General features: G+C 33.2%; 1 protein-coding gene across 2 annotated transcripts; it reads left to right on the top strand.

Moving 5' to 3' along the window:
• The first annotated feature begins 1217 nt into the window (after positions 1–1217).
• LOC143194122 (ATP-binding cassette sub-family C member 4-like) lies at positions 1218–16437 on the top strand. 2 transcript variants are annotated; one of them, XM_076400705.1, is made up of 12 exons: positions 1218–1346; positions 1410–1568; positions 4301–4534; positions 5213–5463; positions 6804–6983; positions 7046–7202; positions 7267–7526; positions 9254–10241; positions 11641–11977; positions 12036–12186; positions 14103–14333; positions 15474–16437. In XM_076400705.1, exons 2-12 carry the CDS (start codon positions 1492–1494, stop codon positions 16376–16378), a joined length of 3771 nt encoding a protein of 1256 aa, XP_076256820.1. In that variant the 5' UTR covers positions 1218–1346; positions 1410–1491; the 3' UTR covers positions 16379–16437. The 2 variants fall into 2 exon arrangements, with proteins under 2 accessions (XP_076256820.1, XP_076256821.1); XM_076400706.1 differs by having other exon boundaries at positions 1249–1354.
• The last annotated feature ends 39 nt before the right edge of the window (positions 16438–16476 follow it).

Genomic DNA, 16476 nt, shown 5'->3' with positions numbered 1-16476 from the left:
TGATTCTGAAGAGATATACTCACATAAGGGACACAGAGTCATATATATCTATATTTTCACTTTCTCAGGGTTAACTATGCCTAAAATATAAAGAATTCGGTATAGAATTTAATCCACTTTGCAAAATTAAAATAGAAATTGAAATGATACGCTCCTTGATGGAATATAACCATTGTCTGTTCAGATTAAATGTTTTGTAATAGTTTTTTTTGACAATATTCACAAATCGGTGAATTATTCATTACTACTTACTATTTATAATCAAAGTATGAACAGTACAAGAACAAGTATACTATAAACAATTCCTAACCTTACAAAATAGAGCTCCTACCAATGCTGGCGTCAAACCCAAAATGGCTATTTTAGTACGTTGAATTCATCCTTTTAAATGGCAACGTCGCATAATCAGTCGGAAACTAACGAACTTTGCCGAATAGAGATGGGATTCTCCAGAAATAGCCACTACTTTAAATACATTCTCCAAGAGATAGGAAGATAAATAGGCCAAGAATGTCTTATTGTAAAAGTAGGCAACCATTTATACAAAAAAAAGTTTAAAAAAGGACGTATCTATTGTGTGCATAGGTTTTTAATCGCTTCAAGCGTTTTCAAGGTAAGGGAATATATATTGAAATTAATAACTATTAAATATTGTCAACAATAACAATGATATATTTACTGCAGAATTTTATATAATATTGTTAAAATGCAAGAAGCGTATGTCATGTTTTAAATCGGTAGCTTAACAGGTATTACTTATTAAGATTTCTTTGCGAAATATTAAGCGCGATTCACTCTCAATTTTCCATGCTCTTCTTGGCTTGTTGACGCCTTATTAGTAATTAGATTTCAGCAAATGCTTTTCGATCAATTGATACACGACTTGTTCTTTGATAGATTTTATAATGTTTAGTATCTTTTCTTTTTCAACATTGGAAAAATTATTCAATTTTTTGATATTCTTTCCGCTGGTCAAATTGGCGTAATCGAATCATAAAGCTGTTGGAACAATGGAGAAGTAATTCTAAAAAATCTGTATTATTTAAAATATAGATGAGACATAACAAGTTATTTAATAATCAACATCCAGTAGACCCTTCAAAATTAACTCACAGTCTTATTATGCAGAAATTCACTAACTAATCTGAAGTATGAATGATATTGCAGACAATTATTTAGATAAAACAATATACTTAAGATAATTTTTTCTGATTACAATGGTTCTGCTCGAAAACAGATAACATATTTAATTGATCCAGTCGATTTTATGTAATTAAATATAAACTGTTGAAATAATGTAAACGAAATCCTGTGGGCTGGTTAATTGGTACATTGTAGATTTAATGGTAAGAATGTTAGTTCCCATTATATTGTACTTTGTAATTTTATTAGATTTATTATCATTCCAGATTACTTATCTGAATGAGTTCAAACTACAAGTGATATTGCATAATTGTTAGGAAATCTTGTCAATCAATCGATAGAATTATAATGGATTATGCCGAAAGGGACGAAGAGATTGAGAATCCGCGAAAAAATGCTAATATTTTATCTGTGATAACGTTCTTGTGAGTATAGATTTTTGTTTGTTTTAGTAAATTTTTCTCAGTCTAACTTACTATCAGTTGTAAGTGTCCCCTCCAATTGTATTCTTTTTTTGTATGTGTCTTTCGCTGATTGAAGATTGGGGTCTTTTCGTTGTACTTATTTATGTCTCATCGTATCTTACTTGTATAATAATTTATTCGTATATTCATATTTGTTCATTTCTGTTGTTTGTATCTTACTTTTATCTCTCCACGTCTCGCAACCGAACGTAGCAACCCGAAGTACAAATTTATATATTTTTTTCGCTTTTCCAATTGTATTCTTTTTTTGTATGTGTCTTTCGCTGATTGAAGATTGGGGTCTTTTCGTTGTACTTATTTATGTCTCATCGTATCTTACTTGTATAATAATTTATTCGTATATTCATATTTGTTCATTTCTGTTGTTTGTATCTTACTTTTATCTCCCTTTGACAATATCCACGTCTCGCAACCGAACGTAGCAACCCGAAGTACAAATTTATATATTTTTTTCGCTTTTCCAATTGTATTCTTTTTTGTATGTGTCTTTCGCTGATTGAAGATTGGGGTCTTTTCGTTGTACTTATTTATGTCTCATCGTATCTTACTTGTATAATAATTTATTCGTATATTCATATTTGTTCATTTCTGTTGTATGTATCTTACTTTTATCTCCCTTTGACAATATCCACGTCTCGCAACCGAACGTAGCAACCCGAAGTACAAATTTATATATTTTTTTCGCTTTTCCAATTGTATTCTTTTTTTGTATGTGTCTTTCGCTGATTGAAGATTGGGGTCTTTTCGTTGTACTTATTTATGTCTCATCGTATCTTACTTGTATAATAATTTATTCGTATATTCATATTTGTTCATTTCTGTTGTATGTATCTTACTTTTATCTCCCTTTGACAATATCCACGTCTCGCAACCGAACGTAGCAACCCGAAGTACAAATTTATATATATTTTTCTCTTTTCTGATATTCATTTCATTCTTCGTAAATTTTTATGCGCAGATATTTAAGTGCATTTGATTGTTCTATTTTTACACCTTGAATTTGGATTTTCTTACGCCTGGCTCTTCCATCACTTTTATTCATAAGTTTTACATATCCTCTTAATTTTATATTTCAGCTGTTTAGTATTGCAAAGATTTAGATCTGCAAGTGTTCTGGTCTATCAAGTATATCAATTTTCCTATATCTCTCTCCTATATTCGTATAAAGCCAAGATGGCGAAAGAGGCTTTTTTTCAAGTTTACTGAATAAAATATTCTTCTATGATAAAAACCGTGTAAAGATCTGTTGTATAATTTACATTTATCTAGGAACAAATAGTATTTAAACAAATTAAGAAATTAAAAATTATTGCATGATGATATTTTTTTATATATAAATTTAGGCATGACAGATAAACAGATATAATTAATAAAAATCAAACCATATACGTACGGTATTGAACCTGTGCTGAAAAGTGATAATCTATCTTCATACTTAAAAGGAGAACGCTAGTTTTAAAGAAAAGTAAATAAGCCTCACTTTTTCAGTGGTTTATTGACGTCACCAATATAACATAGAACGTCGTTCATCTTGCAAGCGTAGTAATAAATTTCTGAGAAAATCTGAATTTAGGCATATGGTATAGGTTTCTGTGACGTAATTTTTATTCCAAAAATGACTTTCTTTTCGTCATTTGATGACCCGTTTCTTAGAAAAATATTATTTTATTTGCAAACTATTAACGTTACGTATATTTTTAAAATAACTTAAGTTCACTAGTTGACAATAAAACCTTGTGGAGCTTCTCTCTGTACATTTTCTCTTGGGGGAAGTTCTCTCTTAGAGAGACTCTATGAAGACACTCTGAAGCGTCCAACAGTTGTCTGATATCATTGAGGCGTTCCATTTTCTTAGATATTCATTTTCCATTTCTTGACTGTACTGATGAAATCTCTCACTTTACTTTTCATTTACATCTCTCAAAATTCCCGGAAAGCAGTCCAGATCGGAATGAAGAAAATGTACTTTTAGAAACATTAGGCAATATAACGCTTGAAATGCTTCTAGCATTCTTTTAACGATTTGTTCCTAGTTAAGGTCGTTATGATTCCTGTATGAATCCTTTAAAAGCAACCGATATTTCTTTTTGAGGATCTGTCACAGCCGTGATTAATTGTGCATCGGTCATCATGTCTGGTCCGACGAAAACAACTTTCTTCGTCTTTATTTTTCATTTTATTTTGTTTTCGGGATCAGATTTTCAGGAAAAAAATAAATAGAAATCAGTTGAAAATACTATATATTAACTACTTATATTTTGTGATTCTAGATTTGGATTGAAATAACTGCATAAATTCTAGCTTGGCTACAAAATTGCATCAATCACTTCTAAATCAGTTGCGTTCGATTTTGTTAACGTTGATCTGAAATATTTTCACTTAATCAGTAGATAACCTGAATTTTTATTGTTTATTTTATGTCGCGCTGTAGTTCAAGTATCTGGACTGGCCTTCATATATAAGGCCAAATATTAGCAAGCGTACTTTTATAGTTTTTATCTTTATTTTTTACAATCGATCTGATCCTTCAGAAGTTTGGTACTCAGCAAAATATTTGTTTCTTAGTGAAGTGGGTACTTAATTATGAAAAGTTAATTATCTTCAGTATGTAAAATTTGATTTTTACCATTTGAAGTGTAAACATTTCGTGATCATATTCAATTTTTTTTTAGTTATAATTTACCGATACTGAAACAAGGAAGGAAGAATGACATTGAAGAACATGATTTGTACAAGGTATTACCCGACTTGTCGGCCGAGACATTAGGCGATAAATTTGAGAAACAATGGGAAGCTGATAAAAAAAAGAACGCTAAACCTTCGCTATGGAGATGTTGTTGGAAGTCCTTTGGAGTTCTATATTGTTTTTATGGGTTTCTTCAGTTAATATTTGGGGTTTTTATAATGTAAGTCTTGTGGTTTTTTAATTTTAAGACACAGGATAACATACAAGGGTTGGATATATAATGGTAATGTGATTATCTAGCATAGGCACAACTTTTATTTATTAATAAGATACGGAGCAGTGTTTGAAGATGATCAAGCGTAATAAACCCGAGTTTTTGCGTCGATATGTGACAATGGATGAAACATGGTTCCATCATTTCACTCCGAAGTCCAATCGACCGTATTCCCAGTGGACTGCATACGATGAACCCATTCCAAAGCGTAGGAACACAATGGTCGGCTAGGTTATGGCGTCTGTATTTTGAGATTCCTTTTGAAAAGGAAGTACCATCAACAGCGGCTATTACATAGCGTTATTGGACGGTCTGAAGGACGAAATCGCCGAAAAACGGCTGCATTTGAAGAAAAGAAGGTGCTGCTTCAACAAGAAAATGCACCGTGTCACAAGTCAATGAAAACGATGGCAAAAATCCATGAACTGGGCTTCGAATTGCCTTATCATCCATCGTTTTCTCCAGATCTGGTCCCCAGCGACTATTCCCTGTTTTCAGATCTTAAAATAATACTCACTGGGACGAAATTTTCATCGAATGAAGAGGTGGTCGCCGAAACTGAATTCTATTTTGCAACAATAATTTTGCAATTTTCAATAAAATTTTACTGTTGTTTTGTTTCAGCTTTGCGCGGCCGATGATCATTTCAAAATTCGTTGGTTATTTCCAACCAGAACAGACTTCCGTATCACTCAAGGATGTTGCTCTAATCTGTGCAGCTATAACAGGACTAGAGATATTAAATACATTATTTAATAATAATTTATCTCAACTTATGACTGAATACTCCATGAAAGTACGAACATCAATTTCCTCGTTGATATATAGAAAAGCTTTGAAAATCAGCCCAGTGGAATTTTCAAATATTAGCATAGGTGAGGGACAATCTCAGAAAGATTTAGTTAGAAATCTGCCGGCAAGAAAATGTTGCTCGAAAAAATATTAAAATATATATAAGGAGTAATATTAATACATTAGTTGCAATTTATATTTATTATTCAATTTTCTATGATTATTTTTCATAAATATATTTGATACTTTTACTCGGTTTAGATATTCAAAGAAAATACTTTCTTTCTTCATAAGCTCTATATTTCAGGCTAAAATAGTGTTACCTTGTACATGTATCCATTTTACAATATATTTTTTTCCATTTTTAACATGAGTTGTGAGATCTATGGATAACTAGCTAAAGATGACACTTTTCCAAAAAATAATTTTTCACACGTTCATTCAAATATCAACATACGCAATATAACATATAAGGTCTTTTATATTAACATATTTTAGGCAAATATTCATCTCAGAATTTTCTCCAGCTTTATAAATGCATAATTACTTGCAATAAGTAAATATTTTAGAGAAATTATTTTTAACACAGATATATACATAACAGTTCAGAGCTGTTGTACAATTATCTGATGTCAAATAAAACAGTTTAATGATCATTTTTAGAAGACAATATTTAAAACTTTCCATGAGTCATTTGTTTGAAGAAATAATTAAAATTTAATTAAACATAATTTCTTGTTAATTTTAAAGGATACTATTTTAGTTTCTTATAGAAATTTTTGAAATGTGCATCTACCCAATAGAACAAAAAATATTAACGCACTGATAAATTCTATAAAAAAATCTAGTCAATTTCTTTGATGATTTCTTTTTCTCTATGAAATAATCCATAATAAATTGATACCAGTTTTTGTAATATAAAATTTATAGTGATGTAATAGGCTTTTTTTTATTACTAACCATATCATGTTTTTATTATTTTGATAATTTTATATAGCATTTTAAGTTAATTGATCAGCATTAAAAAGTCTAGAAGTACAAGAAGCTATAGAGACTCATATTTTCGAAGAATCACCTTCTGTTGTATATTTATCGTACTAAGGGTTTTCAGCCCAATGCTCAGGGTACCAGCTGATATTGCTGAAGCTCTATGAACTTTGCTTATCAGGGACTTATTACTACGTGTGAAAACTACTTAAGTGAAAACTTTCAGCAGAGCTCCATTACACTTGAATGCTCTGATGGTTTAAAATGCGAGCTGATGGTTCCCTTAAAATAGTTTTTCAATAATTTGAATACAGTTTATAGTGACATATAAGCAAATAAAAACAGAAATAACCAAAGAGATTATAGCTCCTTAATATACTTTAATACACTATTGTGATAGTAAGTAATTGATGAGGTTCGTTCTGTTTTTCTCTAGGAAAAATTGTTACATTATTAGCAAAAGATGTTTACGGAATTGACGGTGGATTATCTTTTAGTAAAGACGCAATAATTGGTATTCTACATTTACTAGTAGTAACCTACACTTTATACCGACGTGTTGGATTATCTGCTTTTCCTGCTATTGGTGTCATTTTTGTAATAATCCCCCTACAACGTAAGTATAAAGATACCTGTGTAAGCTGCATCATTTGCAACATATTTGTCAATTATTTTTAGTGTATCTAGGAAAGAAAACAACATTAAATCGAATAGAGACTTCCAAAAGAACCGATGAAAGATTCCGACTGATTCAGGAAGTCCTGAACGCGATTAAGTTCATTAAGATGTATACGTGGGAGAACTATTTCGAGAAGATTATTTCTAAAGCCAGGCTGTAAGTAAACATGATTTATTTTAATACCTAGATGTTTAACAACATACAAAAATAACATCTCTAGGAGAGAAATCCAGAAACTGAAGATCGTGTTTTATTTGAAATCATTTATTGTTAATTTTGGAACGACCACTATATACCTGGCGTTTTACATTATCTTGGTATCGTACATGGCCAGGGGATATACTATTAAAGCCGATATTATCTACTTTATCCAACAAAGTTTGTTCGCTGTTAAACCGCATATAATGACGTCAATACCGTTGGGGATAGGACAAACTGCAGATATGATTGGTTCTCTGCGAAGGATACAGAACTTCTTGGGTAATTTAATTTTTTTCTTTCAATAAATTACATTAAGCGAATATTTTCTTAGGTCTATTCTCGTTTGTTTTATAAATCCACTAATTCTTCTATAAACTATCGGCTAAATTGAACGATACGTAAATACTTGACGGATAAAATAAATTTAGGGGACCAGATTGTAATACTTGTAACTGTAAGTCGAGAGCAACACAATGAATATCTTTGAGCTAATAGATCATAAACACAAGTTTATTATTAAGGAGCACAATTTAATATGCACTCTCTATATACATCACATCCAGCAGGTAGAGGGACCAATTGGCCCGATTGTTCAAACATTATTACATTAACTCTGACAAAGTACCATATGGAGAGCACTGAGGAAGATACAGTGTAGCAACTGTATTTACATTGATATTTTGGAAAGGAAAAAATGAATATAATTTAGACACTAAACACATTTTTATAGGTACAACATGTACATTGTTTGTATAAGTCATTTCTTTGTATCTTATTTAGCTTTTTATGGTTCAGGCGAAGAAATTAACAAGAAAGTTAGTGCGATGAACTTTTACACATACCGATTGATTATCTATGTCAATCAAGACAATATTGTTCTCTAATGTCTTCAGCTTATTCATCAATATATTGTTGATATGTGTATGATATGTGTGCTAAGTTCAATCAACTGAAATCGACAACATAGGTATCACATATTTTCTTCCATTATCATGTACTAGTAGTGTTCGTCATGTAGAAGAACATACGCAATACGATTTGATTTTTGTGCATTTTCGTGCTGTGCAAATTGGGATAAAATATAGCTAATATCAATGTTATCTCAGAAACTGCTGTTAAAACGTATTAAACCATTTCTAGAGATACCAGATTTCTAGTTTGAATTTCGATATCATTACTCGCCAATTGCCAAGTTCACATAGTAACAGTAGTCGAAAAGACATTGGAAGAAAATAAATACTACCCTGCAATATTCCCAAATGTCTCACGAGATTTTGACCGGGTATGGTATTTGAGTTTAATATATAAAATGAGCTTTCCAGCAGTCATATCTTTTAAAAAGTCAAGCAAAAGTACTGGTTATTTGGAAGATACTCCCAAATTGACCTAAAATCAAAGGGATTGATTTATCAATGTAACATAAAGCTAATTTGAGCATATGGGGTACAAATATGGGGTTGCACTAAAACATCAAATCATCTAGTAATCCGACGTATCTTAAACAAAGTTCTACGGGCAATTAGTAATGCTTTTCGCTACGTATCCAACGAAGGATCCAGTATTTCGCCCTAGAACATGAAATAAAGTTACTGAATCACAGAAACGTTGAATCAATACAGCTACTGGAAAACACATGGGAAATCAGAAGATTGGGACGTTTCTTGATAATTGTATTCTTAACTTTAGCTTAAGTAGATTTGAGAAATACGTACTGATATAATTACATACTTGTGCATAATGCAATTAAAACAGAATAGTACTAATAAATTAATTTGTAAATTAAGATTGTATTAAGCATATCTAATATAAAATGTAATTAATCAAAAAAAGGTCAGACATCAATGTATCGTCATGATGTCATTGCACGCGTATTCAAACAAAAATTAAAGTAGTCGATTTTATAAATTGATACATAAAATATTAACTTATATCAAATGCTAGCCTCCATTTCTTATATTTATTAACAAAAAAACCAATTTAAACTAATATTTTGTTATATATTTTAGAGGCAAAGGAATACAAACGCGAAAATACTCCAACTAGTGATGCCAATCCCCTAGTTTACTTGAACCAAGTAAGCGTCAACATCGGAGACAAGTCAGTACTGAAATCTGTTTCACTAAACTTGAATCAAGGTCTTCTCCTGTTAGCCGGTAACATTGGAAGTGGTAAAAGTTCTATTCTGAAGACCGTTCTTGGAGAATATCCTGTAAAGAGTGGCGAGAAGAAGATAATCGGTTCCTTGTCGTACGCCACTGAGGAACCTTGGTTATTTCCATCTACAATCAAGCAGAATATACTCTTCGGTCAACCGTATGACGAGCAAAGATACCAGGAGGTACTAAACGTATGCGCGTTGACGTACGATATCAATCAGTTCGAGAAAGGTGACTCCACTATTGTTGGGGATAAGGGTATCAATCTGAGCAAAGGACAACAGGCAAGAGTCACATTGGCCCGAGCTGTTTATCGAGACGCAGATATCTACCTCTTGGATGATTGTCTCTCATCTTCAGACAACCGCGTCAATAAGCACATATTCGAAAAATGTATCAAAGGTTATCTGAGCAATAAGATATGCATAATGGTGTCGAATAATATCAACCATATCAAATCTGTAACAACCAGCAATGTTCTCCTGGTCGAGAATGGTACTACTCTCACTCTGGAGCAACAATCGGGAGCTCTGGACAAGAGAATCACGTATTATATCGACGAAGAGATCGAGTTGTATAAAAGGTTGTCTAGGTTGGCAGAAACTGTTCCCAATGAGGATGAATCAGATGAAAGTGATGCTTTGTTGACGTTGCAGAAAGCATCTTTGGAGAAGATTAACTTATATCACGAGGTGAAGCAACAAGGTGGTGTTGTGTGGAGTAACTACACGAGGTACTTTGAGTTTATCGGTGGATTTCCTGTGGTTGTCTTTATGATGATCATATTCTCGATATGTCAGTTTTGTGTCTCCTATTCGGATATGATTATAAGTTCATGGTAAGTATTTTAAGTTTTGTTTATTGATGACTTTTTATTTATAATAGTTAATTTTAAAAAATATGTTGTCGAAGCGCATGAAACATTTAAAAAGAATTTTCGTGATGTCCTTTCGTCATATTTGAATGTAAGGCTTTGGTTTCAATGGCTCAAAATGGTAATTTTGAGGTCAATGGCAAATAATGGTCTCAGTGACCAAAAAAGTTAGAGGGTATTAAAGTGGAAGAACTGTTGAACGAAATCCTAGCTCAAAGCCACAATGAAAATTTTAGCCACTTTAGAAATTAGTGAGACAATTTTATCCATATGTTTAAATATAATGAGAAATGTTCAAAAAAGGCTGTTACATGAATTGGCGAAAAAAGTCATCTCAAACCGTCTAAATATAGAAATTTTATTGCTTGGTAGTAAAAAGAAAGTGTTCTCTGTGAGGTATTGTGACTGACTGTAGAAAAGGGGACCTATTACAATAATATCTAACTTAAACATTCATGGGTCCGAGAGAGCCATCCACATCGACACTGCAGCGGGATGTGTTCTATTATTCGATGATTACTAGAATAAAACAAATAGTTAATTGAATTTTAATAAAAAAATATGTGGAAAAGTTTATATTAGTTGAGAAAATAATGTTGTTTGAAATATTTGTTATGTTTTGAAAATTACTTTTTGTTTTTCCAAATTATGACACTTAAGTAAACTATGAAATATGAGTGATAGATTCATATTAATAGTACTTTAAGACATGCTTTTGAAAATTGAAAAGTGTTGATTTCGATGTGCGAGACAAAGTAGAATATTCCGATAGACCGAAAAAGTTTGAAGATGCGAAACAGCAACAGATATTGGACGAAGACCCAACCCAAACTTGAAAATAATTGGCAGAAGCGTTAAATGTGACCTAAGAAACGTTCAGTGGTCGATTACACAAAAGATGGGAAAATGGGTGCCACATTAACTGAATGACTGGTAAATGGAAAATCGAAATATGCTCTGTGACTTGCTACTTGCTTACTTATAAGGTATAATTGGAAGTCATTCATAAAGCAAAATCGGCCAAGAAAGCATTGAAAATATTTGGGAGATATTATCGCACCCGCTGTACTCTCCAGACCTTGCCCCTCTCGACTATTAACGTTTTGTATAGCACGCGCTTGCAGAGCAGCAGTTTGCCGACTCTCTGATACAACTGTTTCCTACATGAACTGTTAAATTGTCAAATAACATATATGACAGGACATAAAATACGAATATATATTTTTTTTTAAATAAAAGAAATTATGATATTAAATAACCAAAAAAATTTTTGTTGTCAACTAATTTCAATTTCAATAATGGTTTTTCTTGATTTGGATCCTGGTTATAATATTGTTCTTTATTCAAATATAATCATTTTTAGGGTCGATTTAGAACCTGCCATTACAAATCTGACAGAGAGTAACCTGACGAATACCACAGAATACGCCAAAGCTATAGAACAAAGACAAGACTATATGACCATATTCACGATGTTAACAGCGGGCATATTTTTTTTCTTGGCAATCCGAAGCATCTCGACGCTGACCTTTGGTTTAAACGGAGCGAAGAAGTTACATAAAGCCGCCATAAAAGCAATTATCAACACTCACATGAACTTTTTCGATAGCCATTTTATTGGAAATATAATAAACAGGCTGTCGAAGGACTTTCATTGCATAGACGAATACATGCCTTTCTTAGTGCTGGATTGTTTTAGAGTACGTTGTATTATGATTACCGAGTTTATATAAACTTTTCGAAGTAATTGCTTTTTAGTCCTTTGTCAATGCCGTGAGTGTGCTGGTGCTGATATATACAGTAAACAGTTGGTTTTTTATTCCAGCAGCATTTCTGTTAGTAAAATTGTACTTCGTACAAAGATTTTATCTCCCTACTGGAAGAAGTTTAAGAAGATTGGAATCATCAAGTAAGTTACAATGATAATATGTCAAATGAAAATTCCCCGGCCTACCATAGTAAAACATAATTTTTTGCCAAAAGTAGTTTTTTTATTCAATATAATTCCCTTTAAGGGTGATACACTGAATATAGCGACCCTCCAACTTTTCAATACCATTTTTGTAGTAAGATTTGTCATTTGCTTCAAAATAGGCAGACGAAAATCTCTCCCCAGTGAGCATTCTTTTGAGATTTGAGACCAGGAAATAGTAGCTGAAGGTTAAATCTGGGGAATACGGTGGATGAGGAAGCAATTCGAAGCCCAATTCATGGATTTTTGCCATTGTTTCCACTGACTTGTGACACGGTGAATTGTCTTGGTGAAGCAGTACATTCTTTTCTTCAAAAGCGGCCGTTTTCGGTAATTTTGTCATTCAAACGGTCCAGTAACGCTATGTAATTGTCGCTGTTGATGGTCCCTCCTTTTTTAAGCTAATCAATGAATATTATTCCATGCGCGTCCCAAAATACAGACCTCATAAGGTTGCCAGCCGACTGTTGCGTTTTCCCACGTCTTGGAGCGGGTTCATCGTGTGCAGTCAACTCGGATGACTGTCGATTGGACTTCGGAGTGAAACGATGGAGCCATGTTTCATCTATTGCCGCATATAGTCGCAAAACCTCGGGTTACGCATCATCATCTTCAAACACTGCTCCGAATCATCAACTTGTCGTTGTTATTGGTCAAAAGTGAGCTCGCGCGGCACCCACTGTGCACAGAACTTTCTCATACCCGAATATTCGTGAATGATATGATGTACACGTTCAGTTGATATCTTTAGAATTTCTGCTATTTCATTCAATTTCAATTTACGGTCATTTAGATGTTTTAGTCGGTAACAACCTCTTTTGGGCGTCTACTGCGTTCACCATCTTCGGTGCTCATTTCACCACGTCTACACTTATGCTAAGTGTCCAGTTATCAATCCTTGTATGATTGATTTTCCTGGGAGAGTGATCGGAAACCCGGCATCAAGTCAAGTTTTTGTTTAAACGGTATTTTTTCCCTTCAAAAATCAATATTTTATCAACAAGCGAAATTCCTTTTTATCAATTTTTTTCCGACATGTGTCAAATTTATACACGCATCTTTTGAGGGTTTGGGCTAACTATAAAATATATGAATTTATTTCTAGTAGCGCGATCTATGTATCAGACCGGGGACTTTTCAATTGACCTGTTTTAATATTAGGAGTGGGAGAAACAATTTTTTTTGATTATAATCTATGTTTTTAGTGTTTAGGAGGCTATTCTAGTCTAAAAATGCGAGAAAACAGTTTTGCTCTTTTGGTATATCAGAATATCCCGTGTGTTTCTTGAATTATTCTTCCAATTCTATTACTTACCCCTCTTTGATCCAATAGGACCCATAGTGTTTCTTCTATTACTCTACCAAACGTTTGTTTCAGGTCAATGAATGCAGGGTCTGCCCATTTTCTTGTGAGGTCGAACTTTTTACATTATTTTTCTTATACTAAATATATAGTCTTATTATATTAGCATCATATTTACTACTGATTTTACATGATCTTCTATAACTTTCTTGTACATGTTCATGATTATGCACAACAAAGGAATTTCTATTTCTATGTTAGGTTAGGTTCTATCTGTGGTTTAGTTTAGTTTAGGTCCAAGGTATTTAGTATTATTAAGTATGTATTTCTACGAAATTGGTAAGTATTAACATTCAGTGGTGGGGATGTTTTTTTTAAAGATATAAGTTACATGTGTTGATTTGGTTTCATTGTCTCTAATACTCCAACTTTTTAGCCACAGTGGTATTTTATTAAGGAATGTTTTGGTTTTTTTTGGTTGGGTTTTTATGTGATACGTTCAACGCGTTTTTGAGACTCCATCTCTTATATGTTTTTTTTTTAAATTTAGCAAGAAGTCCTATTATTGGTTATCTCAACGCTACACTAGAAGGACTAGCAGTTGCTCGGGCATCTCAGAAAGAAGAAATACTACAGAAAGAGTTCGACAGGCATCAGAACCTTTATACATCAGCGTACTACATCAACCAGACCACCACCAAGTTCTTTGGTTTAATATTGGATGGTCTCGCCATTTCGTTTGTTGTTGGCATACTAGTTAAAATAACATTATTTAGAGGAGGTAAGCAAAAAAAACTTTAGGTGATGCTATTTGATGCTCTAAACTCAGATCCTCTGTGATGAGATTGGTTTTAGTGTTTGAGTTCTTACTTGGTGGCAGCAAAATGCTCTTATAACGGCTGTCAGCTGATGACATTGCATTAAACATAATTTGTAATTTGTTTTGTGCTATGATTGTATTTCGAAGTCTGTGAAAATACGAAAAGCACGTTGCAAAGTTGAATGAAAGTGTTTTATTGGATTTTCGAGTGTTATAAGTAGCAACAAGAAATGAGTATCGAAATTGTTTTGTTACAAGCGCACAAAAAAGCTGTACCAAGTAAGGTAAAGATGTTCAGTCTTCATTTTCTGTTTCAACGTTATGGTGATAATAGGAAAATAAGATGATTTCTATATTTCTCGATACATTTCATCGGTATAAATGTAAAAAAATAGCACAGTAAAAATAACGTATTATCAATGTCGAAACCATTTTAAATATGGATATTGATCCAATGCCCATTTGTTCAAGTACAAGTGAAAACAATTTTGTGGGACGGCCATGCAGTTGCTCACCATTATACGAGAAAGATGTGGCAAAGTCGTACCCATTAGTCTATGTACTAGTTGTGAACTAACGTAACGTTTTGTTCCAACTTGGCCTTATTAAGAACTTTATCAAAACTGCTATACGCAAGAATCAATAAAGAAATGTTTGTTGGACCTGATATTTGAAACCTAATAGCTAACGCATGGTTTACAAAATGTTTAATGCCTGATGAAGTATCAGCATGTGCATACTGTCGTTACTGTTGGACTATAATGCATGGAGCAGACCAAGTGCGGATTAGAAGTTCAATTTCTGCTAATTTCTAATTTATACTTTTTGATTCAATAAATGGCCGCTGAAAGTCTGAAATATTAAAATAATTGATTTATTGAATACTTCGAGAACTAGAACCAATTTAAAAAATAAACGACTGATTTGGATTCAAGTTTCAGCATTTAGTTGCTCAGGTCCAAAACTGTGTATACGTTACTCGTGTGCCATTGGATTTGTCTAGAAATACTAGTTGCAATGTTCTTTTTATGTTTAGTCTTCATAACAGATATATTTAAAATATTAAGTTATTTTAAAATACACTTTTTTTGTTGTCTTCAGATTTAAGTGCTGGTGGTGTTGGTTTGGCTATAACACAAGCCCTGATGCTCTCTGGCCTGGTTCAGTACGTGATTCGGGCACTCACCGAGATCGAAAGCGTCATGACTTCCATCGAGAGAGTTCTAGAGTATGCTGACGTCGACACGGAGAGAAAAAGCGGCACTGAAGTACCGAACTGGCCATCAAACGGTCACATAAAATTCTCCGAGGTATCACTAAACTATAAAGATGAAGATACTGCCGTTTTGAAAGACTTGAATTTGGAAATTGAGGGTCGAACAAAAATCGGAATCGTCGGACGAACTGGAGCTGGGAAATCCTCGATTATTTCCACGTTATTCCGTTTATACAAATACGAAGGTAGCATCTTCATCGACGACGAGAACATCGATTACCTGCCTTTAGATTTCCTTCGCTCCCGCATCAGCATCATTCCTCAGGACCCAGTTCTCTTTTCTGGTACGTTACGATCGAATATCGACCCGCTGGAAAGATATAGCGATCAGGAAATATGGTCGGCTTTGGAAAAAGTTCACGCCAAATCGCTGGTGGCCGATTTAGGACAGGATGTCACCAGAGCCAACTACAGCTCGGGACAGAAGCAGTTGTTCTGCTTAGCCAGAGCCCTGATACAGGGAAATAAAATTGTGGTTTTGGACGAAGCTACCGCGAATTTAGATCCGGAAACCGATCAGTTAGTTCAGAGTACTGTGCAGGAATGTTTCAGACATTGTACGGTACTGATAATCGCTCACCGTCTAAATTCTGTGATGCACTGTGATAAGATTCTGGTTCTGGATGCCGGTGAAATAGTAGAGTTTGGTGAACCCAAGACACTATTGAATAATAAAAATGGGTTTTTGTATAAAATGGTTCAGGGCGATTCGGCCCTTGGTGTTAAGTAAATAATTATTTTGTAAATTCAGTTTCAGTTTCATTAACAATGGTAAATAAATCATATTTCTTAATAAATTCTGTTTATTTTTGTTTATACTATAAACTA

Source organism: Rhynchophorus ferrugineus, unplaced genomic scaffold (genome assembly GCF_030347505.1).
Source record: "Rhynchophorus ferrugineus isolate W39M unplaced genomic scaffold, kcgeb_rfMv2 rfM3, whole genome shotgun sequence".
NCBI lineage: Eukaryota > Metazoa > Arthropoda > Insecta > Coleoptera > Curculionidae > Rhynchophorus > Rhynchophorus ferrugineus.
This window is presented reverse-complemented; position numbering and strand designations above follow the sequence as displayed.